This window comes from Hyaena hyaena, unplaced genomic scaffold (assembly GCF_003009895.1).
Source record: "Hyaena hyaena isolate Hyena2069 unplaced genomic scaffold, ASM300989v1 scaffold_316, whole genome shotgun sequence".
Lineage (NCBI taxonomy): Eukaryota > Metazoa > Chordata > Mammalia > Carnivora > Hyaenidae > Hyaena > Hyaena hyaena.
Window position 1 is genome coordinate 1520101 of NW_024080946.1, and position 23835 is coordinate 1543935.

The following is a 23835-nucleotide window of genomic DNA, read 5'->3' on the forward strand; positions in this document are numbered from 1 at the left end:
TACTTTTGAGGAAGAGAGAGAGAGAGAGAGAGAGAGAGAGACAGCGCGAGTGGAGGAGGGGCAGAGAGAGGAGGAGATGCAGAATCTGAAGCAGGCTCCGGGCTCTATGCGGGGCTCGAACCTCCTAACCATGTGAGATCATGACCTGAGCCGAGGTGGGAGGCTTAACCGACTGAGCCACCCAGGCGCCCCTAGATTTCCAAAAACAGGCTTTGCAGGCCTATTTTGGCCATGAAATTAGCAAAGCCACGTGACTGGACTTTTCAAAAGCAGGCCTCTGAGCCTGCTCCGTTGGGACGGGAACCAGGGAGCAGCGAGTGCCCCCCGAGGGCTGTTGTCCTCGGTGCGCTCACCGAATTGGGAGCAGGCAAGGCCCAGTGCACACCCCACCTCAAGCCTCATGCTAGGTGCTGCCCAAGTGACCCCCCCACCCCCCGCGGCCTCCATGCAGCATCTGGGGGGGGGGCGAGGACGCAAGTACAGGTGCGTGACCTCAGTGCCTGCTGTCACCCCTCAGCAAGGGCCCCTCAGCTCTCGCTCCTGCCGCTTGCATGGAGGGGAGTGAGGGCAGTCTGGCCCCCAGGTTAAGTGCAGGAGCCCAAAGGCTGTGGGAGTGAAGGGGCCAGAGGTGTTCCCGGGGGAGGCTCAGCGGGGGAAAGGGGAGCCCTTAAGCATGAGTCTGCAGAAGTAGTCATTCAATAAATACATGCGGATTTATTTATAGGGCTAAGACGGTTTCCTTGGGGACAGATTCAGGAGGAGGTGCGTTTTATCCATCTGCGATGCCCCCACCCTGACGGCAGCAGGCGCTAGGACCAGCTAAAATCATCCCCTATTTTAAAAAAGAAAAAAAGCTACCCCCGAGGAGTCCTGGAGCAGGGGTTAAATTTAAAAAACAAAATTTTTTTTTCAGTGATTCCTGTTTTTGAATACAGAAGACTTCGGAAGGAGTTTCCAGTGCGTCAGGGCGAAGGCGTGGCTTCTGCGTCGTGCTGGGGGGAAGCGGGGAGGAGGGGCCCGCGCGGGCTGGCCTCTTAGCCCACAGACGCCAAGATGATGTCTACCGGCAGCTCCTCCGACCCCCTGGCGGTCACCTGCATCGTCACCGTGTCCAAGAGCAGGAGCCGGGAGCGCACCAGGATGTCGTGACCCCCCCGGAACACACCTGGAGGGGGGAAAGCGCAGGTGTGGAGGCCGAAGCGGGCTGCGGTGGCTCGGCTGACGGCAACCGACCTCGGCAGCTGTGCTGCAGGGAGTGGGAGCTGGGCTGAGAGCCCTGAGCGAGGTCACCTCGCTGGGCCACAGGACTGCCGATTACAGAGTAAGGAGATCACCACGCGGACCGCTGTGCAAGCTTCTGCCAGGCACGAATGAGTTAACGGACGTACGAGGCTCTCCCTGCGTGTTGGCTAAGTCTGAGAGCACCTGTGAAGGGACAGCCCCTCCGTGACAGAACCGCACAGCAGGTGTCTGCCAGACCCGGGGGACTGGGTGGCTTCAGTGCGGCCGGAAATGCTTTGCCTGGGGTCCGTCAGCTGTGAGCAGGGCACTGAAGCAGAGCTGCGTCCCAACCCTGTTTATAAACACTCGGAAGGGAGCGAAAATCCCCCGCTGCTTCTGTTCGTTGTTCTGGGTGTGACGATTGTATTGCCCTCACCCCTTTATGGATTTATTTTATTTTTAAATTCACTTATTTATTTAAATGTTTATCATTTTTGAGAGCGAGAGAGTGCACGCTCTGGAAGGGGAGGGGCAGAGAGAGAGGGAGACAGAGGATCCAAAGCGTCTCCCACATGGGGCTCACAAACCGTGAGATCATGACCTGAGATCATGATCTGACCGGAAGTCGGACGCTTAACTAAGTCACCTAGGCGCCCCTTCCCCACGCCTTTAAACAAAGGCTTTAAGGGAGCCTGGGTAGCTCAGTCAGTTAAGCATCCGGCTTCAGCTCAGGTCACAATCTCACAGCTAGTGGGTTCGAGCCCCACATCCGGCTCTGTGCTGACAGCTCAGAGCCTGGAGTCTGTCTTTAGATTCTGTGTCTCCCTCTCTCTCTGACCCTCCCCTGCTAACGTCTCTCTCTCAGAAATAAATTTAAAAACTTAAAAAAAATTAAAACAAAAAAACTAAAGGCTTTAGCGACATCCAGATCTAGAGACATTTACAAACAAAATGCTATGTCTGGAATTTTCTTTAACCTGGGGCGGGGAGTAGAATGAGGAGCGGTATAGATGCTGTTAGTTGTTGAAGCTGGAAGATAAGCACATGAGGGTTCATGACACTATTCGGTTTCTGAGAATGGCTGAAAATTTCCATGTTGACTTCTTATTAGAGAAGACCAACCAACCCAGTAGAAAATTAGAGAAAGGATGTGGAAATAATTCACAGGGAAAAAAAATACAAATGGCACACGCATCTCAGACACTGAACTTCATTCGAGATGTAAGAAATGTAAAAGAAGAATGACACTAAAATGCCATTTTTCACCCAGACTGCAAGAAATCATTTGCTAATGATGTGATAATGTACCGTGTACAGTACTGGTAACATATACTGTGCTGTCCAGTGTGGAAGAGAAGGTATACAGGCCCTGGAACTGCCTGGAAGGCAACTGGAAATTTTTATCAAAATGAGAAATGTGCTTTACCCTGGGAACACCTTGGGAAGTTTTCCTATAGACCCCCTTCGGGCACACATACAACATAAAGTCTGTGTGTCTGTGTGTAGTGTGTGGTTATTCACTGCAGCACTGTTTGTCACAGCAAAAGCCTGGAATCTTCTAAACGGTCATTGGTACAGGTGGATTCTATAAAATGTGGTACAAGCTACAAAAAAGTATGAGTATTCGCTTTGGGACGGTAAAGTCCTGGGGACGGATGGTGTTGACAACCGTGCAATAACGCGGATGTACGTAATGCCACTGAACTGTGCACCTGACGTTGAAATGGCAAAATTTTACTTTATGTACATCTCACCTCAATTAAAAAAAGAAAAAGAGGAAACTCTATTTTTACCGTAATCTCTATCCCCCTCCCCCACTGTGGGGCTCAAACCCACGAGCCGTGAGATCATGACCTGAGCCAAGGTCAGGTGCTTAACTGACTGAGCCCCCCAGGCGCCCCACACTGCTGGGCTTTTTTAACTTTGTAAATTTTCAACGCTGTGAATTTGAATCCCTGTGTTCGCAGTGGCTGCCCTCAGCCCGGGAGCCACCCAGCCCCCCAACCCTGCCAAACGCTGCTTACCAGCCAGGAGCAGTGTGTGGGTGTTCTTGTTATCCGGCACTTTGTCCGACCTCTCACAAGGGTGCATTCCCAGGAACTTGACGATGTTGCCCACAGCCTCTGTAGGGAGGGACCCCGGCATCGTCAAGCCACACCTCGTTCCCTTTTTGTGTCACTGCTACTGCCCCATCCCCAGAGCCTGCTCTAAAGGGCTTTTTTTTTTTTAAAGCTTATTTATTTATTGCGAAACAGAGAGAGAACGAACAGGGGAGGGGCAGAGAGAGGGGGCCAGAGGGTCTGAAGTAGGCTCTGAGCTGACAGCAGAGACCCCGACATGGGACTTGAACTCATGAACCGCAAGATAATGACCTGATCTGAAGTCAGATGTTTAACTGACTGAACCACCCAGAGGCACCCCCTTTTTTAGTTTGTTTAGTTAGTAATCTCTACACCCAGCCTGGGGCTCAAACTCACAACCCCAGGATCAAGAGATGCATGCTCCTCTGACTGAGCCAGCCAGGTGCCCCTCTAAGAGGTATGTGCTCGAGCCATGGCCTTGGCTCCCTGGGGAGCGAAAGCTGGGAGGGATGAAAGGGGAGGGCACACAAGGATTTTACCTTCAAGGGTCTTGATGGTAGACAAGGTGAATGTCTCTTCCTTCTCAAACTCGTCCCCTACCTCGTCCCAGGCTGCCTCAAAGTTCAGCTTCAGGACCTTTTGGATGTGATCAGCGACAGTGACTTCCAGATCTTCCAGCTGGGGAGACAGAAGTGGAAGGTAGGCACGCACCTCCAGGGAAGTGAGCTCCTGGTCTGCACACCTCTGGGCCTCTGCTCTGAACTCACTGCTCATCTCCCCCGAAGCCTTCTTTTTTAAACGTTTGTTTATTTTATTTTTAAAATGTTTTATTTATTTCTGAGAGACAGACAGCATGAGCAGGGGAGGGTCAGAGAGAGAGAGAGAGGGAGACACAGAATCTGAAGCAGCCCCAGGCTCTGAGCTGTCAGCACAGTGCCCGACGCAGGACTCGAACCCACGAACCGTGAGATCATGACCTGAGCCGAAGTCGGACGTCTAACCGACTGAGCCCCCCAGGCGCCCCAAACATTTGTTTATTTTTGAGAAAAATTATTTTTGAGAAAGCATGGAAGTAGGGGAGGGGCAAGGGAGGGGCAGAGGGAGAGACAGACAGAGAGGATCCGAAGTGGGCTCTTTGCCAACAGGGCTTGAATCCACTAACTGCACGATGATTACTGGAGCTAGAGTCAGATGCTTAACCAACCAAATCTCTATATCCAACATGGGGCTCAAACTCATGACCCCATGATCAAGAGTCACATGCTCCTCAGACTGAGCCAGCTGGGTGCCCCTACACTATGGTTTTAAGTGGAAACCAGAAAATGTGTAACATACACAATGACCTCAGTTCTGTAACTCCTGCCTACCCCTCCAAATAACTCACTCCCAAGGATCATGAGGAATGTTTTCCTGTTTGTTCATACTTGGTTTTTATAGTTCCCAAGTGTTTGTTTCTTAATTTTTTTTAATGTGTTATTTATTTCTGAGAGAGAGAGAGACAGCGTGAGCAGGGGAGGGTCAGAGAGAGGGAGATACAGAATCTGAAACAGGCTTCAGGCTCTGAGCTGTCAGCACAGAGCCCGACGTGGGGCTTGAACCCACGAACTGTGAGATCATGACCTGAGCCGAAGGCGGACGCTTAACCGACTGAGCACCCAGGCGCCCCAAGTTTTCGTTTCTTAAAGTGTGTCTTCTTTTAAGTTTAAAAACGGTTTCTCAAATAATCCGGTGAAGAAATGGGCAGAAGATATGAAAAGACACTTCTCCAAAGAGGACATCCAGATGGCCAACAGACACATGAAACGATGCTCAGCGTCCCTCTTCATCAGAGAAATACAAATCAAAACCACACTGAGATACCACCTCACGCCGGTCAGAGTGGCTAAAACGAGCAAATCAGAGGGATGCTGGCAAGGATGTGGAGACACGGGCACCCTCCTACACTGCTGGTGGGAATGTAAACGGGTACAGCCCCTCTGGAAAACAGTGTGGGGGTTCCTCAAAAAGTTAACACTAGAACTCGCCTATGACCCAGCAATAGCACTGCTAGGAATTTACCCAAGGGACACAGGAGTGCTGATGCCTAGGGCACATGGACCCCAATGTTCACAGCAGCACTCTCCACAACAGCCAAAACATGGAAAGAGCCTAAGTGTCCATCAACGGACGAATGGGTCAAGAAGATGTGGTTTATCTATACGATGGAATCCTACATGGCAATGAGAAAGAATGAAATCTGGCCTGTGTAGCAACATGGATGGACCTTGAGTGAAATAAGTCAGGCAGAAAAGGGCAGCTACCATGTTTGCACATATAGGAGGATTAATAGGAAGCTAACAGAAGACCATGAGGGAGAAGAAGGGGGGAAATGGTGGGGGAGGGGGAGGGAGACAAGCTATGAGAGACTCTTGAATGCTGGGAACAGACCGAGGACTGATGGGGGTGGGGGGGAGGGGGGGTATGGGCATAGAGGAGAGCACTTGTGGGGATGAGCACTGGGTGTTATATGGAAACCAACTTGACAATAAACTAGTAAAATAAATAAATAAACAAACAAACTTAAAAAAATGGTTTCTTTCAAAGAGCTAAAAGCAGCAAGAAAACCTTCAGGTCTAGCTGTTAGCTCCTGGACAGGGTCGGGCTGCGGCCTCAGGCACAAAACTGAGCCTCCTGACACCAGCTTCTTACCACATATTCATCTTCATAGCCTTCGTCATCGGTCTCCCCAGTGGTGGGGTCACAGTCCTTGACGGTGAACTTCATCATGCAGCTGAATGTGCAGGCCACTGCGGCGAGGAAAGGCTGGATGGTCAGGACGCCCCCCCTCCCCAGGACGGCCGGCCTCAGCCTGCTCCCCGGGCCTCTGCTCTATTCTCAGTAGCAGCAGCCCCACAAACGGCCATCTGACTCCACAAATCGGGACAGAAGACCCCACCTCGGGAAAGGGCAAAGGAGTCCTGGGTCTGAGGGGTCCCCTCCGGGAGAGGGAGAGAGAGGACGACAGGGGCGCTGCCGGACGGCTAAGCCCATGTCACAGTCACACGTCCACCGTCCACGGCCTGCGGGCAGCAGCCGGTGGGTCCCTTGGAAGCAGCGCGGCTGGGATGTTTCCCTTGTTCATGGTGAAGGGACGGGACAGGCTGAGCGCCAGAGAGACCCAGGCTGTGCCCCTCCCCAGCCCCATGCACTCAGGGGGTCAGTCAACCTGGGTCTCAGCTTCCTCGTCTAGGAAGAGGGAGCGGCACTCAGCCCCACGGGCCTTCCGTGAGGGTGAAACGCGATGACGTGTGACAAGTTCCCCGGGCCTGGCCTTTCCTCTCCTCAAGGTTAAAATCAAGGGGTTGAGGCTCCCGTGGGAGACGAACAGCTGGTGCGCACCCGGCCCACCCCGTCTGGGTCCCAAGGCCTCCCGGGAGACCAGGGTGGGCTCGGGAGGGGGGCTTACCTGCGGTGGGGTCTTCCTTGGGCAGCGCCACCAGCGTGTAGCAGGTCCCAGGCTGGTTGTAGGGCAGGCTTCGGGCGGGCACGTAGCACAGCACCTCATAGGCCTCCGTGGGCTCCATCTGCACCGTGACGTTCTCCAGAGTCTGGTCATTGAGCGTGTTTGTGCAGTCAAACTGGGCCAGGGAGGGAGGGACGGCTCAGACACTGCTCGAGCTCAGAGCCCTGCTGCGAGGAGAGCCAGAGGTCCTACCCCACCCCGCAGGACAACCCCCCTCCGAGCCCGGTGCCCCCGCACAGGCTCCCTGACCCCATGCCGACGCACAGCAGCCACAGGGGTCCCAGGTCAAGGCTGCGAGATACACGCCAGCTGGTGACAAAACCGATCATCGGGTCGGACTCCCGACCTACCGAGCCATCACACGTGGGACCACTCTCTGGGCCCGAGCCCCAGCCCTCCCTGCTCACCTGGAACACCATGTGGTCGGTGAAGGTGTGTTTGGTGCAGCGGATGACGTACTCGGTCTCTGACTCGGTGAGCGCCACGGGCTCCGGCGACGACTTGAAGAGGGGCCCCAGCCCATGGAACTCTGGCACCGCCGCCAGCTGCTCTGAAAGCCACAGGCCACACATGCACTCAGCCTTTCGATTCTCAGACCAACCGGGGATGGTTTCTAATACGTGCTGGGGCCAATTCTCCAGGTCTCTTCCCTACTGAGATGGCTGGATGTGTACACACGGTGACAGCTGACTGCCATTTCCCAGACACGCCGATCACTTTCTCCTCTCGCCAACTTTCCTCACACGTACCACCCACCACGAACACTCTCTTCCCTTCTGTCTCCCAGAAGCCGCACGACACTGACTGGGCGATCGCCAAAGGCCGAGGCCTAATCCGCCTGGAGACTCCCCCAACTTCAGAAGCTCAGCAAGGATTCGTAGAGACTAGGAAGACTAAGGATGAGATGAAGTCGTCGCCACAGCATCAGGCAAGAGAATGACCTGACCCTCCACATCTGTCAGTTAAGATCCGAGGCCAGTAAGGAGGCCATTCAGATTCACCACTTCAGCTGGTCTGAGGGCGCCCCGGAAGGTCTATCCGTACGCCCCAAAGACAGGTGCCAGCACTGGGCTGGGTCGAGTAGCCCGCAGGCCCCCAGCCCGGCCCATCCCGGGGAAGGAGACATCTGACAGCCGTCTACACACGATGTCTGCCTATGATGGCGTGCGGCCACCGCTCTCTTCCCGACTGTTCCTCAGTGGATCACCGGTGTCAGAATCACCTGGGGGTCGGGGCTGATTAACAACTCAGATTCCTGGCCCATCCTAAATGTGCTCTATCAGAATCTTTGCGTTTGGGACTCAGGAATCTGCACTCTGAAGAAATTCTCAGATGATCCTGATGTAAGGGACCAGGCGTACTTGCAGACCACTGCTCTAAGATTCTTAATTGAACAGAACTCTCTAAGGACAGAAATTGTGCCCTGAGGCCAGGGATCTGGTATCTTGCCCTGAACGTAGTAGGTACTCCATTCAACGTTTCACTGATAGAGACAGAAGGTAGGCATTATTATTATTATTCTTTGGCTTTCTCTCCCCACGAAGAGTCAGGCTCTGTGACCCCTGCAGCCCCCTGCCGCCTGCAGGACTCCATCCGGTGAACGTGCAGGCAGTGACCCGCCCAGAAAGAGCTCAGAGATCAGGAGGCACTTCTGGGCCATCATGATCACTGGCCACCAGAGTGCTTTCCCGTGGGCATTTATTTCACTGGGTATCAAGTTTCTAGATCTGACACTTAACTACCCCAGGAGATTCTGCTAGAAGCTATCAGTTAATGCCTCTGAGTTCCCAACTCTTCACCAATAGAATAGATACAGTAATCTTGTCCACAGGACTGTTGGGAAGATAAGCGAGGCAATAAATGTCAGGATCTAGCAAGGCTTCTGAAACTGAACAGGTGATCAATAAACGGTAGGCCTTGGAAGACTGCTTAAAGATGAAATTGATACCCTCTTAGAGGCCTAAAAGGAGACTTCCTTGGAAGCTGTGGCAGAACGGCAGCCCCAAGATATGCACGAGCTAATTCCCAGAACTGCAAGTGCGTTACATCTCGTGGTAAAAGGGACTTTGCAGATACGATTAAATTGGATCCTGAGATGGGGAGATTATCCTGGATTATCTGGGAGCCCCAAGGTCCTTATAAGAAGGAGGTGGAAGGCTCAGAGTCAGATTTGAAGAGGCCGTGCTGCTAGCGAGACGGCGGAGGAAAGGGTCACCAGGAGAGGAATGGAGTCCTCCGGAAACTTGAAAGAGCAAAGACCTGATTCTCCCCTAGCGCCTCCAGAGGGAGCTCAGCACCGCCAATCCAGTGAAACCCGTTTTGGGCCTCTGCCCGCACAATTGTAAGATCATAAACGTGCTGCCTAAGGCAATGACTTTGCGGTGATTTGTGAGAACAGCAAAGGGGAAGTGATACAGAAGGAAAAGTTTTGGGTTAGAGCAATCCCAGTAAGCTCAGGATTCAGATTTTGCTCAGTCTGAAAGAGATGTTGATAGAAGATAGGATTCTCGAATGGGACAGAGTGCAGGGGTGGGGGTGGGGGGACTTAATTAATTTTTATAGTTTATTCTCATGAACTGTGAGATCATGACCTGAGCCGAAATAAAGAGTCTGATGCTTAACCGAGTCACCCAGCTGCCCCAGTGCGGGTGGTGGTGGAGGATTTAATTTAATTCAACAATTACTGGGAGCTCACTGTGAGGAAGGCAGGAGCCGTGCTAGGTACTACAACGGAGAAGATCAAGGACAGAACCTGCGAAGAACCACACAGAACTAGAGAGAAGACAAGAGCTGGAGAAGCCATGAGCACAGGAGATTCTCCACGAAGGACGAGGGGCACGTGCTGGTCCTTCATGGTGGGAATTCAGGAGGCGACACAGTCTGTAGTTAGATACGCAGCCTCTGCCCTTAAAAAGATGCGAGGCCAGAGGGACAAACACCCGTGTAAGACCTTACCAAAGAACGTGGACTGAAGGCCTGTGGAACCCAAGGAAAAGAACCAGCGTCTTTGGTCCCCAACTGTGCTGAATCTGACATCAGGTAGCAGCCTGCGCTCCAGGGACCTGAGCCCTCAAACCAAGGCCGAGCGGCAGAGTCGAGCCGGCTTGATGTGGATCTTAATTCCAGCCCCTGGACTTTCTTGCTGTGCAACCTTAGGCAGAGCACTTTCTCTGAACTTCCGATTCCTCCAATACCAAATGGACCGGGTAACTTCCACCCGGGGGTCAAATGTGTTGACTAAAGTACTCTCAGGACTCTGCACTTAAGAGAACTGTCGGTGATTAGATCTCTCCTGATTCCCCTGAGGAGAGCGACGACCCCCCCCCCCCCCGCCCCCGAAGCTGAGGAGGCCACGCCCAGGTCCCCGAGAGCCCCGCAAAGCGTTGCTCCTCACCCTGGAAGATCTCTTGCCGCGTGGCCGCCACTTTCTCCGGCTGCTTGGCGGCCGTGATGGGGGTACTTTCTGCAAGAGCAAACACACAGGGTGACCAACGACTCCAGCGACGGGGCAGTGTGCGCTAACCCCAGTGCTGTTACTTAGGGACTGTAACCTTCAACCCCCCGAGGGAGGGTGACCGCTTGCGGGGGTGTTTGTGCGCACGCGTCCCCGCGTCCTGGAGCCCGCTGGAGGAAGGCTTACCCCGTCCCCTTGGTCCAAGGCCCCCGCCCTCCGACAGACGCCTGGACGTGCAGGCCTCTCAAAGGAGCGCAGACGCCACTCACCTGTTCTCTGCTCTGCCACGGGCGCGGTGGCCAGGGGCACAGACCTGAGGTCAAAAGGTTTCTCCGACGGTTCTAGAGTGTACTGCTGCAGAGCCCTCTCCAGACCAGGGATGGAAACGGTCAGCCCTAGAGGCCAGCGGGACAGAGGCACTGCCTGAGGGCACGACCGAGCGAGCAGCACAGGGCAGCACAGGGACCCCCCACGGCAGGCTGCGGCCCTAGGGTCGGGGGACGCTAGACCACTGCGGAAACCACTCATCCACATCCTCCTTCACGGGGCTGGTATGGTGACATGTACCCAAGAGTGACTTACGTAAAGTACCGTGCAAAGGGAGAGTTTTATCACTGACTAGGGTTTCAATTCACTGAGCTGTTTCCACCCACGCTGGTGTGAGCCGCAGGAGTCGAGGTTTCCTGAGGTCACGGTGATGCCATGAAGTTGCCATGGAAGCCCAGCCCGAAGCGCCTGGCCTCAGACTTCCCCCATCCAGGGAGGGGCGCCTGCTCTGAGCGGGGAGAAGGGTCACAGCTCTGGGCCGGGGCCTCGTCAAAGACAGCCAGGGAGACTCACCATTTAGGATGTAGCCTGCATTGAGGGCCTTCTGCTTCTGCTCCAGGACATTGAGATAGAAAGTGGCTCGGTCCCTTACTTCATTGTCGTCATCCATCACACACCTGCAGCCAGAACTCATGGTAATCTTGTGTTTTTTTTATTTATTTATTTTTTTAAGAATAGTTTATTGTCAAGTTGGTTTCCACATAACACCCATTGCTCATCCCCACAAGTGCCCTCCTCCATGCCCATCCCCCCTCCCCCCACACCCATCAGTTCTCAGTTTGTTCTCATCTTTTTTTTTTTTATGTTCATTCATTTTTGAGAGACAGAGAGAGTGTGCGCACCCACAAATGGGAGAGGGGCAGAGAGACAGGGGACAGAGGTCCCAAGCAGGCTCTGTACTGTCAACACAGATGTGGGGCTTGAAACCACGAACCACAAGATCATGACCCGAGCTGAATGGGGACGCTTAACCGACTGAGCCTTCCGGGGGCCCCGGGAACCCAAGGTAACCTTGACTGGGCCCCACAGGGGCAGGCGGGAGGGACACTGCAAGGTTTTATTAGAGGGCAGTAAGGGGAAGCAAGTCCTTGAAGCTTAGTCCCCGGATGTAGGATCCAGGCATCAAACGCAAGGAGGGGCCTATAAAATGCCAGCAGATTACCTAAGAGGTGCCCATATTCATCTTCGCCAGGCCCACTCCCTAAAGCCCACCCAGTGAAGGAGGTGCTCTCCTACATCCGGCAGTAGAGGTCAGAGAAGAATTTACTATGACCCCACACTTGCACTGCTAGGTGTCTCCTCATGAGAACTGGCGGCATACGTCACACAGAAACTTGTACGTGAACATTTACAACAGCAGGGCTCATGAGAGCCAAGAAGTGCAGACCAACCCAAGTCTGTTGGGAGGCGAAGAGCGAAAACGTGGTGTGCTCGTGCAATGAATTATTTGGCCATAAAAAGGAAGGGAGTCCCGGTATATGCTGCAGCACGGACGACTGTTGAAAAACACATCACGGAGAAGCCAGACACCGGAAAGGCTGTATGACTGCATTTGTAAGAAATGACCAGAATGGACAAACGCACTGGGACAGAAAGTAGATGAGTGGCTGTCTAGGGCTGGGGGAAGGAGGTATTGGGGAGAGGGCAGTGACTTCTCATGGATATAGGATTTTTCTTTATTACTTAAACAAAATTTTTTTTTAACGTTATTTTTGAGAGCGAGACAGAGACAGAGCATGAACAGGGGAAGGGACAGAGAGAGGGAGACACAGAATCCGAAGCAGCCTCCAGCTCCGAGCCGTCAGCACAGAGCCTGATGCAGGGCTTAAACTCACAAACCATGAGATTATGACCTGAGCCAAAGTGGACACTTAACCGACTGAGCCACCTACACGCCCCAGAATTTTTATTTTAGAGAGTGAGTGGGGACGAGGGGCAGAAGGAGAGACAGAATCTGAAGCAGGCTCCACGCTCAGCGTACAGCCTGATGGGAAGCTCAATCCCACGACCCTGGGATCATGAACTGAGCCGAAATTAAGAGTCAGACGCTCAGTGTGGCTCAGTTGGTTAAGCGTCCAAATTCAGCTCAGGTCATGATCTCACGGTTCGTGGGCCTGGAGCCTGTTTCAGATTCTGTATCTCCCTCTCCGACCCTCCTCTGCTTACGTTGTCTCTCTCTCTCCCTCTCACAAATAAATAAAAACATTAAAAAAAAAAAAAGAGTCAGACGCTCAACTGACTGAGCCCCCCAGGCAGCCCTTGGACAGTTTAAATGGGTGAACTGTATGGCTCGCAAACTGTGGCAATAAAGCCATTTTTAAAAAAAAGAAAATAACTCCAAAAAAAAGGTAGAAAAGAACTCAACAAAAGTCATGCCCAGGTGGAGGGCTGTTCGCACGGTATTTTTTCATGCTTTACTACATTTTCTATTTTTCCCCCTACAATCCACTGTAGCATACCCTCTCCCCCAGGGACCCCTGTCACCCATCAGGGACCCCTTGCCTGTAACTCACCTCTTCAGCAACACCAAGATACTGGGTAACATCTCCTCATTCTGGGCTCCAAACTTGGCCAGAGCACTCACAGCGCCTGTGTTTATGAAGCAAATAAAACTTACTTAACCCACCTGATGGCTTGCGGCTTGGGCACTGGCGGCACTTGGGGTGAGTCTTTGCGCAGGAGAGGCCTAGAGCCAAGCAGTCCCGAGCCTAGAGGCCCCAAATGACCAGCAATGCAGTGAGTGGCCCTAGGGGGCCCTCCAGTGGGCCTCAACCCCCTCATCCATTTCAAGGAGAAGGCAGCCCCATTCTTGGGTCCCAGGAGCCATTTCAGCCTTGACCACGAAGTGGCCATGGAAGCCAGACACACACATAGGCCTCTCAGCTTCTGTACCCAAATGGCCTCAATTCACAGTTAGCCCTTAGATTATATACATGAGAAAACGAACGACTACTTAATGAACATCAGTGGCTGAAAGAGGAAAAATCTGTCCAGTGGGGGCCTGAGCAGAACAGTAAGTTTAAAAATTAAGAATACGATGGTTGCACATTGAACTGTATACTCGTTCAAGAGTGAATTTTACAGAATGTGAATTCTTATCTCAATACAGCTGTCTAAAAAAAAGCAAAACACTTAAAAAAAAAAAAGCAAGAGAGAAAAAGGTAAACACCAACATATAGCAAAAGTTAAAAACCAAAAATCAAAACTCCGTAATACGAACACGAGCTAAGGAACCACGGAACTGGGTGACACGCCAGCATCTAAGGTCCTTCCCCTGGAGCTCGTGAGGCTGGGGCGCCGGTCCCCGTGCGGGTCACCAGCCCCGGCTCGGACCCACCTGCCCGGACCTCCTCGTGCTCCAAGACCACGCGGTTATAGATGAAGCGGATGTACTTGGAGGGGTGGCTGGTCTTGGGCCCCTCCTGGCCCAGCAGGTGCAGGATGCGGGTGGCCAGGACGGTGAACTCGCAGTCCTCGATGAACTCGCACAGGTGGGACAGCCCGGTCTCCTTGCTCTCCGTGTTCTCCTCAATGATGCTGATGATGCAGTCCACGATGGCCCGTTTGTACTCGAAGCCGCCCTGCGGAGGGACGGCCGGGCTCAGTGAGGAGGCCGCCCTCTCCGGAAATGAGCTGCGAGGCCCGGCACCTCACCAGAACCAGGGAGGATGGCCGTGCCGACGGAGCAGGGACGGAAGGGGCCTGGCTGTCTGGGCTCTACCTTATTCTCGTGCGAAACGTAAGGCCTGGACCGGACGCTCGCTGGGGCCCCTCCAGAGCTAAAACGTTCTGTGTCTTGTTGAGAACTTTTTCTTTTATTTTAGAGAGAGAAGAGAGCGCGAGCAGGGGAGAGCACCAGACCTGGGACTCGATCCCAGGACCTTGGGGTCGTGGACCTGAGCCGAAGTCAAGAGTCAGACGCTTAACTGAGCCGCCCAGATGCCCCGATTTTTAAAGGGAGAAAACGATGTCTGACAAGACTTGCTGGGCGGAGGGCACTGTGTATGCCGTGTGGTGTCTCCTGAGGGCTGGACCCACTAGCTGGGGCTCCCTGGGCCTCCGCGCCTCCCGCCTCTGATGTCTCAGGAGACCCGACCACACCCGAGCCAAGGGCTCCTTGGCCCAAGGGCCACTCTGCTGGGCCGAAGGGGCACAGCTATCTAGGGCCCAAATCTACTGCAAAAACCCTTTGCTTCTGCTCCTCTGAACTGCCTGGTTTTGCCCAGACATTCAAAGAAGGTAGCAGGTGAATCACCAACGTGCGTGAGAAACAAAAACAGAGCCCCGCGTCAGCTTATTAACATCAACTGGAGAAGAAACCACCCTGGAGGTCCCGGAAAGGCCCAGGAAACCTCTACACTAGATGCCAGTGGAGAGCACGGGTCTTCCTGCCGCGGCACAAAGCATCGCCTCAGGGCATCTGCTGCTGTGCCTTCAGAGCCAGGGTGGTAAGTCATTAGTTATCACTGTAATCGCTAGCACTCGCTGCTGGTTTGTATCGTCAGGTCCGCAGGCACCGAGAAACAAACTTGGCTCACGGGCTGATCTGCACGCCCTCCCAGAGGGGGCTCCCGGCTGCAAACTGAGAGGGGGGCTCGCACCAGGTCACTCCCTGCACCAGGAGACCCGGCGTGCCCCGAGGGGCTGCTCTTACCTCTTCCCGCAGCATGGTGAACAGGAAGTTCATGAGCACCGCGTGCTTGCGAGGGTACTTCTGACACAGGGCACTGATGGCCTGGACCACCACCACCTGAGTCAAACAGACACGTGTGAGCAGCAGCCGCGGCCACCAGGCTTGAGTCACCTAGGTCACTAAGTGGCAGCCAAGTCCTCCCTGCGGCTCAGCCAGGCCCCGACCCCGGAGGGCACGGAGGTGAGAGGAACTGCCTCTCTGACCCGCAGGGAGCACGTGACCCCGAGCCCAGCCGAGGAGGGCAGCAGGCACAGCAGTCCCCACGGCCCCAGGCCCAGACGCCGGGTCCCCAACTCCGCTCTTCTACTCAGGCCTCAAGCGAGGTCCATGGGCCCCCGTCCAGCCTGTGCGCTCTGCTTCTCCTCCCACCTCCACCTCCAGGACCCCACCCCGGCCGCTCGGGCTCCCCCTGCACCTCGCCTGGGGCCCTCTGCCCTCTGCACACAGCCTCCTCGGCGTCCCACCTCCTCCCGCGGTCTTATCCCGCCTCTGCCACGCCACTCACTCCCAAACCCTTGCCTGGAGTCTGAGCTCAAGACCAGCATTTGCAAACGTCTACCAGCCAACTCCACCTTGGACCCACGGCACTGCCCACTCAACACGCCCGCGATCACCGGCCTCACCTGCCGGCTCCCCTCACCCAGGACCTGACGACCCTCCTTCCCCCAGCTGATCAACAGCACCGCCATCAGCCCACACCAGAAATCCGGAGACCTCTACAACGTTTGCTCTCTCAGCCCTCACCCATGCCCTGCCACCTGGCCTCACGAAGGAACAACACGGACAGAGACCCCCAGGCTGGACGTGCACGTCTCCCAAGGCCAAGCCCCGTGAAGGGCGATGCGCCACCTCTTCCACCGAGTCCTCAGGCCCGGGCAGCCCCAGGTCCCTCCCGGCCCGGGGAGCGTGGGGCGGCGGGCACAGAGCAGCTCCCGCACGCCGGGCACGGTGGGTGTTGCAGGCCTAACCGGGCACCTTGAACTCATCCGAGATCTCCGACATGAAGGACGAGATCTGCTTCATGAGGCGGTCGATGCTGCTCTCGCTGCCGGTCTTGAGGAGCGTGGTGATGGCCAGCGTCGCGATGCTGCGGTTTGAATCTGTAACCAAGTTCTCCAGGTCCAGATTGCAGGCGGTCACTGCTGACGGGTGCTTCATGGCCACCTGTTTTGGGAGAACAGAACAGAGATACAAAGGGACTTCTGTCATTCCGCTGGATGGCTCCGGCCTGCGCGGAGGCCCTTAGGCTGGGCTCACCGCACCATCTTGCGGAAAGCAACCGTGATCAGTGCTGCAGCTTCAGTACAGGCCCCGAGGCGCCTCCAGCTGGGATCAGGCCACCTCCCCAACCCCCTCAGAAGGCCAGGCTCTCCTCGTGCCCACCCCTAAGCTCTCACCTTATTGAGGGTGCGGACAGCAGCATAGCGGAGAGCGGCCTTGGGGGAGCTGCAGAAGAGCTGGAGCACTGTGCAGGGAGACATGCGAGTGTCAGGCTTCCCTCGCCGCTTGGCAGCTGGGGCAGCTCTGGCCTCCAGGGAAGGGACAGGCAAGGCACCAGGCGGGGGCGGGGGAATGTGAGGGCTGCTCGGACCCAAACCCTCCGCTCGGCTCCTTTCCCTGCTGTCACCCTCACCCCAGCCAAGGAAAAGAGCTCATAAGCAGAGAGCCTTCAATATGCTTACGAGAGCCCGGTGGGTCCCATGAATGGCAGCCACTGCTCACCGAGCGCCCGCTCTGCACCAGACGCTGTGCTAAGCAGCCGTGGTGCCCCATCTCACTGATGTCTCACAACCCCACGAGGGAGCTAGTACTATGATCCCTGTTTCACAGATGCGAAGACTGAGGCCCACGGGGTAAAACTACTCCCGTAACTCTGCACCAGCTACCAGTAAATGGCAGAACCGGGATTCAAATCCAGGACTGCCCACACCTGAAGCCTGAGCCCATTAACCCGAAGTAAAGCTCTGCTCCTGTCTCCTGGGGCGTGTACGGAATCCTGAAGAACTACCTCGGTCCTGCCTCAGACAGCTGCCCTGGTTCCTACGATCCACGGCTGCAGGTCGGCAGAGCCCTCCCTGTGCTTGGGCTGCAGGGAAGCCAGGACTGGCACCCAGGCTATCGGGCTCCGGTATCCCGGCTCTGAATGGCCCCTCTGAACTGCCTTCTCCTTGGCCCGAGACTGCTTGGCCCCTAGCGAGCGTGTCCTGGTTTCATAAGTTCTGGGTTCTTCCACCAGGGCCTCCTGCCATCACTGGCCAGCCCAGCGGGCTGCAGAATGGATCCGAACCCCACCTCTGCCTCCCGCCGGAGCCCCAGCCTCTTTCATGCGACGATGGAACCCACAGGACCCAAACACAACGAATGCGCGAGACCCTGGCACCAAGCTGGTACTTTCTAGGTTCCGATGCCTTTTCTTAACACCCGCCATGGCCTATCATCTGACGGCATTTTCTTTTCTTTCGTCCCTCCAACGCCCAGCCCAGGGCCCGGAGCCCAGCAGGCCCGAATGGGTGGGGGTGGGAGTGGGGCGGGGGCGAGGGGAGGTGCGCGTGTCACCTGACACCGCCGGGGCCAGCTCTTTGGCGCTGCAGCCGGGCAGGTTGACGATGGCCGAGGCGGCTTCGTACACCACCATCTCGTGCTTGTTGCGCAAGCAGCTCTCAATGAAGTCGAACAGCGGGCTGTCGCGGCTACAAAACGACACGGTGGCAAGAAGCTGGGGGTGGCCCCGCACTGAAGAAGGCATCGTCCGACCCAGGGAGGCTGGGGCCAGTACCTGCCATCTTCTTCCTCCAGCTGTTTGCTGGCCACGCGGATCATCATGCAGTAGGCGAAGGGGGACTTGAGGCCGTGCCGGGTGAACTTGCTGATCATCTTACTGACGGCCAGGCGGTCGCTCTTCCGCACGTGGTACAGGAGCCCCAGAGCGTGGTACTAGAGAGCGGGAGACCGGGCAGAGGACAGTGTATGAGCCCAGGTCCACCAGCCGCGTGGCCCTCGGCAGGCCCCTGCACCTCTCCGGGCTTCCGCCCTCTCGTTTCTAGGACGGGCGTCACGGCAGCCGCCTCAGAGTGGCTGTGACAATCTCCCCAGATGCTCTGGACAGACGGCCCCTGGCACGGGCCTCAACTAACCACGAGTGTTACGTGAGGTCTAGCTCCTGCCCCCGGTTCCCCCAAGGGACCCGACAGGCATCATGAGCGCAGATGTGGCGGGGACAACAGAGGCCACCCGATGAAAGAATGGGAGAAGACCAGGCGTCTGTCGACGAGAGAAAGTGGGGGCCAGGCCCCGAGCGTGGACAGGTGGTGTAAAGTGTCAACCTCACCACGCCCCCGAAGGTAGATATTCTGAGTCTTGCTGACCTGCCCAAGGACACGTGGCTGGTCCTGGCAAAGCCAGGTCTGGAGGGCCCAAAGTCAAGGGATTACCCTTCTGGAGGTAGAAGGTGCACAGAGTTATTTCCTGTCCCCTCTGCTCTGTTTCTTTACCAGGGTGGCATTCAAGGGCTAAGTCAGGAGGCCGTGGGTGCCTTGTATGGGAGAGCCTTCTCTGACACTGGGAAATACCTCGAGGGGCCACAGCCGGCCCTGGAGACGAGAATCAGCACAAGGGGTGAGGAGAAAGAGAACAAATAAGCACACAGGGGGCGCCTACAGGTATGCACCTGACAGGCCAGATATTCTAGATGCTCTTTGGTATTCTCTTCACAGCTCAGTGAGGCAGAAACGTCCATTCCCATTTTACAGACCAGGAGACGGACACTTACAGAGGTAAAAGGAATTTCTAGTCTAGCTCACTGAAAAAGCGTTAAGGAGCTGAAAGCCCCACCAAGGTATTTACATGCATCACTCAAAGAGCCAGCTCGGCAAAGGCTCTCTGGCTTCCCCGGGCCAGGTCTGCCATATCCCATGCCCCGAAACACGACTCAGCTGGTTATCGTACTTGAATGTTTTAGTTCCACCGGATAAGCAGCCCCTGACTTAAACCGCCCCAAGTGGTCCCCTGGATTGTCTCCCCAAGCATCCCCACAATCCGGTGACAAAAGATTATTAAAGCCTGCTCCCGCTAGGGGACCCCAGCATCTCCAGGGGAGCTCCATTTCTGCCTCGCCAGGCCTAGGTCCCGTGCGGAAGAAGTGGAAGTACCACTGCTCTGCTAGCGCCTCACCTGGACCATGATGTTATCACTGGATGCCGCCTCCTGCGCCTCGTTCACCCAGCGCTTGACCACGTCGAAGCTGCACTTCAGGAGGTGCTGTGGGCAGCGGAGCACAGTAAGAGGCAGGCAGGCAGTCCCACCCCCGCCCCGCGTCCAGGCCGCGACTCGCGGTTCAGTCCCGACACGGCCCAGCGCCTCTCCGTCATGACATCGTGACGTCTGACGTGGCGCCCGAGGACGGCTCCCCCCCGCTGCCCTGGCGGCAGATCCCCCACCAGGCCCAAACTCCCACAGTGTGTCACCCCAAGGGAGGGGTCGGGAGTTCCCCGGGCGCTCTTCACTGAGCAGGTGGGTGGGACTCTCAGATCCGGGGAGGGACACAGAAATGCTTTCTCTTTCCCACTGAAGAGCAAGTCTGATAGTTTCTTCAGGGTCCCAATCTGCTGCCCCACGCCCCCCGGGGTCCCCAGCTGCGTACCAGGGAAGACACCAGGGCAGAGCTGGAGACGCTGGGCACCTTGTCCACGATGGCCTGTTTCATGTAGCGCTCAATAGCCTGCAGCATGGTGCTCTGGGGGACAGGGGTGCGGCGGACGGGGGCCCAATCACTCTTTGGCAAGCGTCAGGAGTGCAGGTGGGGAAGAGCGAGGGCACGCGGGAAGGAGGCGCACCTGTCTCTCCTGCTCCCCACCCCCACCCCCACCCGGCCTGGGTCTGTGCCTTGCTCAGGAGGCACGGACGACCTGGCTGAGCCTGGCGGAGGAGCAGGGAGGGAGCAGCGCGCGTAGCGGAGGCAGCAGACTCACATCGGTGATCTGGCAGAGGGCGCGCACAGCCGGCCCGCGGTAGTTGTCTTCCTTCCCAGTCATGTCCTTCGTCAGGCTGCGGGAAGGCGAGGCGCTGTCCGCACGCAGGGGCCCAGCCTGCCCTCCCCAGGCCCCTGACTCCTCCCTAGCTCGTCACCCACCCCCCTCGTCTGGACTACTGCACAGTCTAACTGGTGCTCTTGCTGTATTCTTACGCTTCCCCGGTCAACCCCCAAGCAGCGACCAGAGATTTTTATAAGACTCTAAAGTGGGGCATCTGGATGGTTCAGTCGTGAGGCATCTCACTTCAGCTCAGGTCACGATCTCACGGTGGGTAAGCCCGAGCCCTGCTTTGGGTGAGCTCGAGCCCCGCTTTGGGTGAGCCCCCCCCCACCTCCCTCTGCCCCTCGTGGGATTCTCTCTCTCCCTCTCGGTCCCTCTCCCACTTGTGACCCCCCCCCCAAATCAATTAACCTCCAAACTGACCAGGTCTCTCCCCTGCTTGGAATAAAACATTCCCACGGCTTCCCACTGCCCTTTCAGCATAAACTCCTTAACAGAGAGGTGCCCAAATACGCCATGCTCGCTCCTCTCCTGGCCTTGACGTAAGCTATTCCGTCAGCCTGGAGCGCCCTGGCTCTCTCCACCTCTGTCCTGCCCTTATCTTTCTTTTTTAATAAATTTTTGAAAGAGATTAATTTTTCAGTGGCTTCTTTCATCCCTCTTCTTCCTTTTTTTGTTTTTTTGGAAAAAACATGGAACACTTCCCAAATTTGCCCGTGATCCTCGTGCAAGGGCCGTGCTAATCTTCTCTGTGTTGCTCCAATTTTCGCATACGTGCTGCCGAGGCGAGCACTGTCCCGCTGTCCCCTGCTCAGCCTTCAGCGTTTTGCTCAGACAGGTCTAGGGGGCCTTTCCTGACCCATACCCAAGTTGGATATCCTTCCGGTCTGTTCTCCTGGCCTATCATACCTCCCATGACAAACTCTGTTATATCCTAACGCCCGTCTGCTCGGCTGTTTCTCTGGGGCTGTGGAGGCCACGTCTACCTCACTCGCCGCTACATTCCCAGCGGTATACACGACTGGTAGACGTTCAATCAGTATTTTCTCAACCAACCTACAACGGGATGTCTCCCCAGCCCCCACAGACCGTGGCCAGAAGAGAACTGAGCTCCAGTACTTAAGGTCAGGGTCCTATCTTAGTCACACTTTTCCCATGAATAACTCAGTCTGTTATTCATGGGAATAAATAACATTTATTTATTTATTTATTCCCACATTCTCTGTTTTTCTTGCGTTCTCTCTCGGCACTCACTAAAGTCCGAGTGAAAGCTGGCTCTGTTGACTGAGCAGATTCAAGGCAAGGAAGGGTTTGTGCCACAGGTAAGGCTAGGGAGACCGCACACTCTAGAGCCTGCCACAGAGCGGGGAACAGAGACTGAAAGGTGAGGGAGACCAAAGAGGAAAGGGCGCCTGACGTTACGTTAAACAAAAGTCTCATGAGTAAAAACAACCTCTGTGTTAATGGCACCCGTGAAAGGAGCCATCCGCGGACCCCAAAACTCACCTGCTGGTAACGATAATGACGTCCTCGGCGATGCCCGACATCTCCTTGATGGTCAAGTAGCACATCCGACGGAGGGTGGGCTGGGAAAGAGACAGGAAAAGCCCTGTGACCCCTGACTCAACAGGAGGGCCAAGGCTGGGAAGACTCCAACCCCCGCAAAGGTAGACTGTGCCGACTGCGGGCACTTACGTCGTTGGACTGAAAGAGCTTGGTCATGGCAAAGAAGGCCTCGGTTGCTTCCGTGGTCCCTAGGTGCTCCCCCTGTTTCAATCAAAAAAGAAGTCTCAGCCGGGGACGGAGGGGCCAGAAGGCTCTTCTTGCCAGATCTGCCCAGGCCACATCCTCAGACCCTGCAGAGGCTCCATCAAGGGCAACACATCACAGTTAGACCCTGAGGGGGCCCAGAGCGGGGCTACCCCCATACAGGAGCCCTCAAATACCCTCAGGGCTATCTGACTTATGCAACCCCCCCCCCCCCACCAACTCCCAGCGCCATTTTCCCTACCCCCAAGCTTCATTCTCTTACCTGGTTTATGAGGTAAAGGATCTTGGTGAGGATGTGGGCACATTTTCGAGGGTTGATGGGCGTTTCATTAAATACCCGGGCCTAGAATGAAGGAAGCAAGAACATTACCTTCTGGACTGGTTTATTTCCCTTCCATTGACTGCCCCTCAGGCAGACCTCAAGGCCTGAAAAGCCCCAGGGTAAATACAGACATTTGCCTGGATACGCTTATTTTCACAAAGGAAGGTTTGTTTTGCCTGTTCCCTAATTCATCTATTAATAACTCCTGAAATCTGCCCTAAATATTAGGGATACGCCCATTTACTAACAGGTACTTAGTGAACACTTGTTACCTAGAAAGAGAACCACAAAACAGCAGCGATAATTGCAAGCCCGCTGAACCCGCTTTCCAGGAACAAGTGTTCTCCCCCCTTGTCCTGTAAACCACCCCCTTGAACGTGTTTGTATCTTGAGCACGTTGACTGTGAAGACTCAGGACGGCGGACGACAAATGACACTTGCCTCCTGGAGGACCGCACTCTTCTCCAGATGCTGGAATGGGTTGGAGCCTCCACCTGAAGTGGGAGAACACAGAAGAGCGACTATAGGCTGTAAGCCCGAGGTGCATAGACAGAGACACAGAGAAGGGAAAGATGCCGCTACTGTCCGCCGAGTCAAGTTCAAACTACTCCAGGAGGGCACTCAAAGGTCCTACGGCTCCACCTCCAACCCCTTACTTAAGTCACCTAGCAACCCTGGTACCGCCCTTCTGTGCCTCTAGTAGCATGGTAGCATCGTATCTTGCGTTCATTTATGCAACTTGGACTTAACCGAATCCCTACGACGCGTGGGGACCACCATCCAGTGACTAGGATTTCTTCACAGCAAATGTCACTTTGTAGTTAATTACACGTGTCATTTTCTGGTTGACATCTCTCTTCTCCACCTCGCCTGTGACCATTTTAATCTTCCCAGCTCAGGCGCTGGGTGTCTCATTTGTTCTGCCAAAGTATCAGGGCGCAGTGCAGTGCCTGGGATACAGTAAGCGCTCACTACGTGTCTGCTGAGTCGCTAACTTAAAGAGGGTTCTCAGCGCAGAACCCTGGCTCCACAGATTACGCCCCACTTTGGCCAGTAGCGACGCGGCCCGGCGAATCCCAAGAGGTCGCACCGAGAAAGTCACAACGGTGCATCTGGCCCGGCCCCTTCTCCTGACAGCGGGGGAAACTGAGGCCCACAGAGAAGAGTGACCCTCCCAAGGTCACCTAGCGAATCGCGGTCGGCGCCTCCGGAGTGGCGGCGGCGGGGCACGCTCGGCTCCCCGAGGCCCGCCTCTGACCAGCTCCGGGCCTGGCACAGCCCCTGCCCCGCACGGGGTCTCGGCTTCAGGTCTAAGCAGAGGCCCCGAAGGAGGCGCCCCAGGAGGACGCAGAGAGCCTGTGGGAGCGTCCAGCCTCCCCCAGGCCTACGCCGTCTCACCCGATTCCTCGTCTTTCTTGTCGAATTTCTTCAGCAT

General features: G+C 55.5%; 1 protein-coding gene and 1 non-coding gene across 2 annotated transcripts; both read right to left on the minus strand.

Annotated features, from left to right (window-relative positions):
• Nucleotides 1–694: 694 nt before the first annotated feature.
• On the minus strand, nucleotides 695–23835 carry COPG1 (COPI coat complex subunit gamma 1). The gene is made up of 24 exons (XM_039248600.1): nucleotides 23799–23835; nucleotides 22842–22894; nucleotides 22341–22421; nucleotides 22004–22075; nucleotides 21815–21894; nucleotides 20246–20321; nucleotides 19918–20010; nucleotides 19449–19535; nucleotides 18055–18212; nucleotides 17835–17968; nucleotides 16676–16743; nucleotides 16254–16442; nucleotides 15240–15335; nucleotides 13923–14166; nucleotides 13099–13174; nucleotides 11099–11202; nucleotides 10528–10653; nucleotides 10199–10267; nucleotides 7212–7354; nucleotides 6748–6919; nucleotides 5991–6088; nucleotides 3842–3980; nucleotides 3246–3344; nucleotides 695–1165 (listed from the first exon to the last, which is right to left on the minus strand). Exons 1-24 carry the CDS (start codon nucleotides 23833–23835, stop codon nucleotides 1035–1037), a joined length of 2625 nt encoding a protein of 874 aa, XP_039104531.1. The 3' UTR covers nucleotides 695–1034.
• Nucleotides 20995–21101, minus strand: LOC120242738. The gene has a single exon (XR_005531153.1). It is a non-coding gene; the product is annotated as a U6 spliceosomal RNA (small nuclear RNA).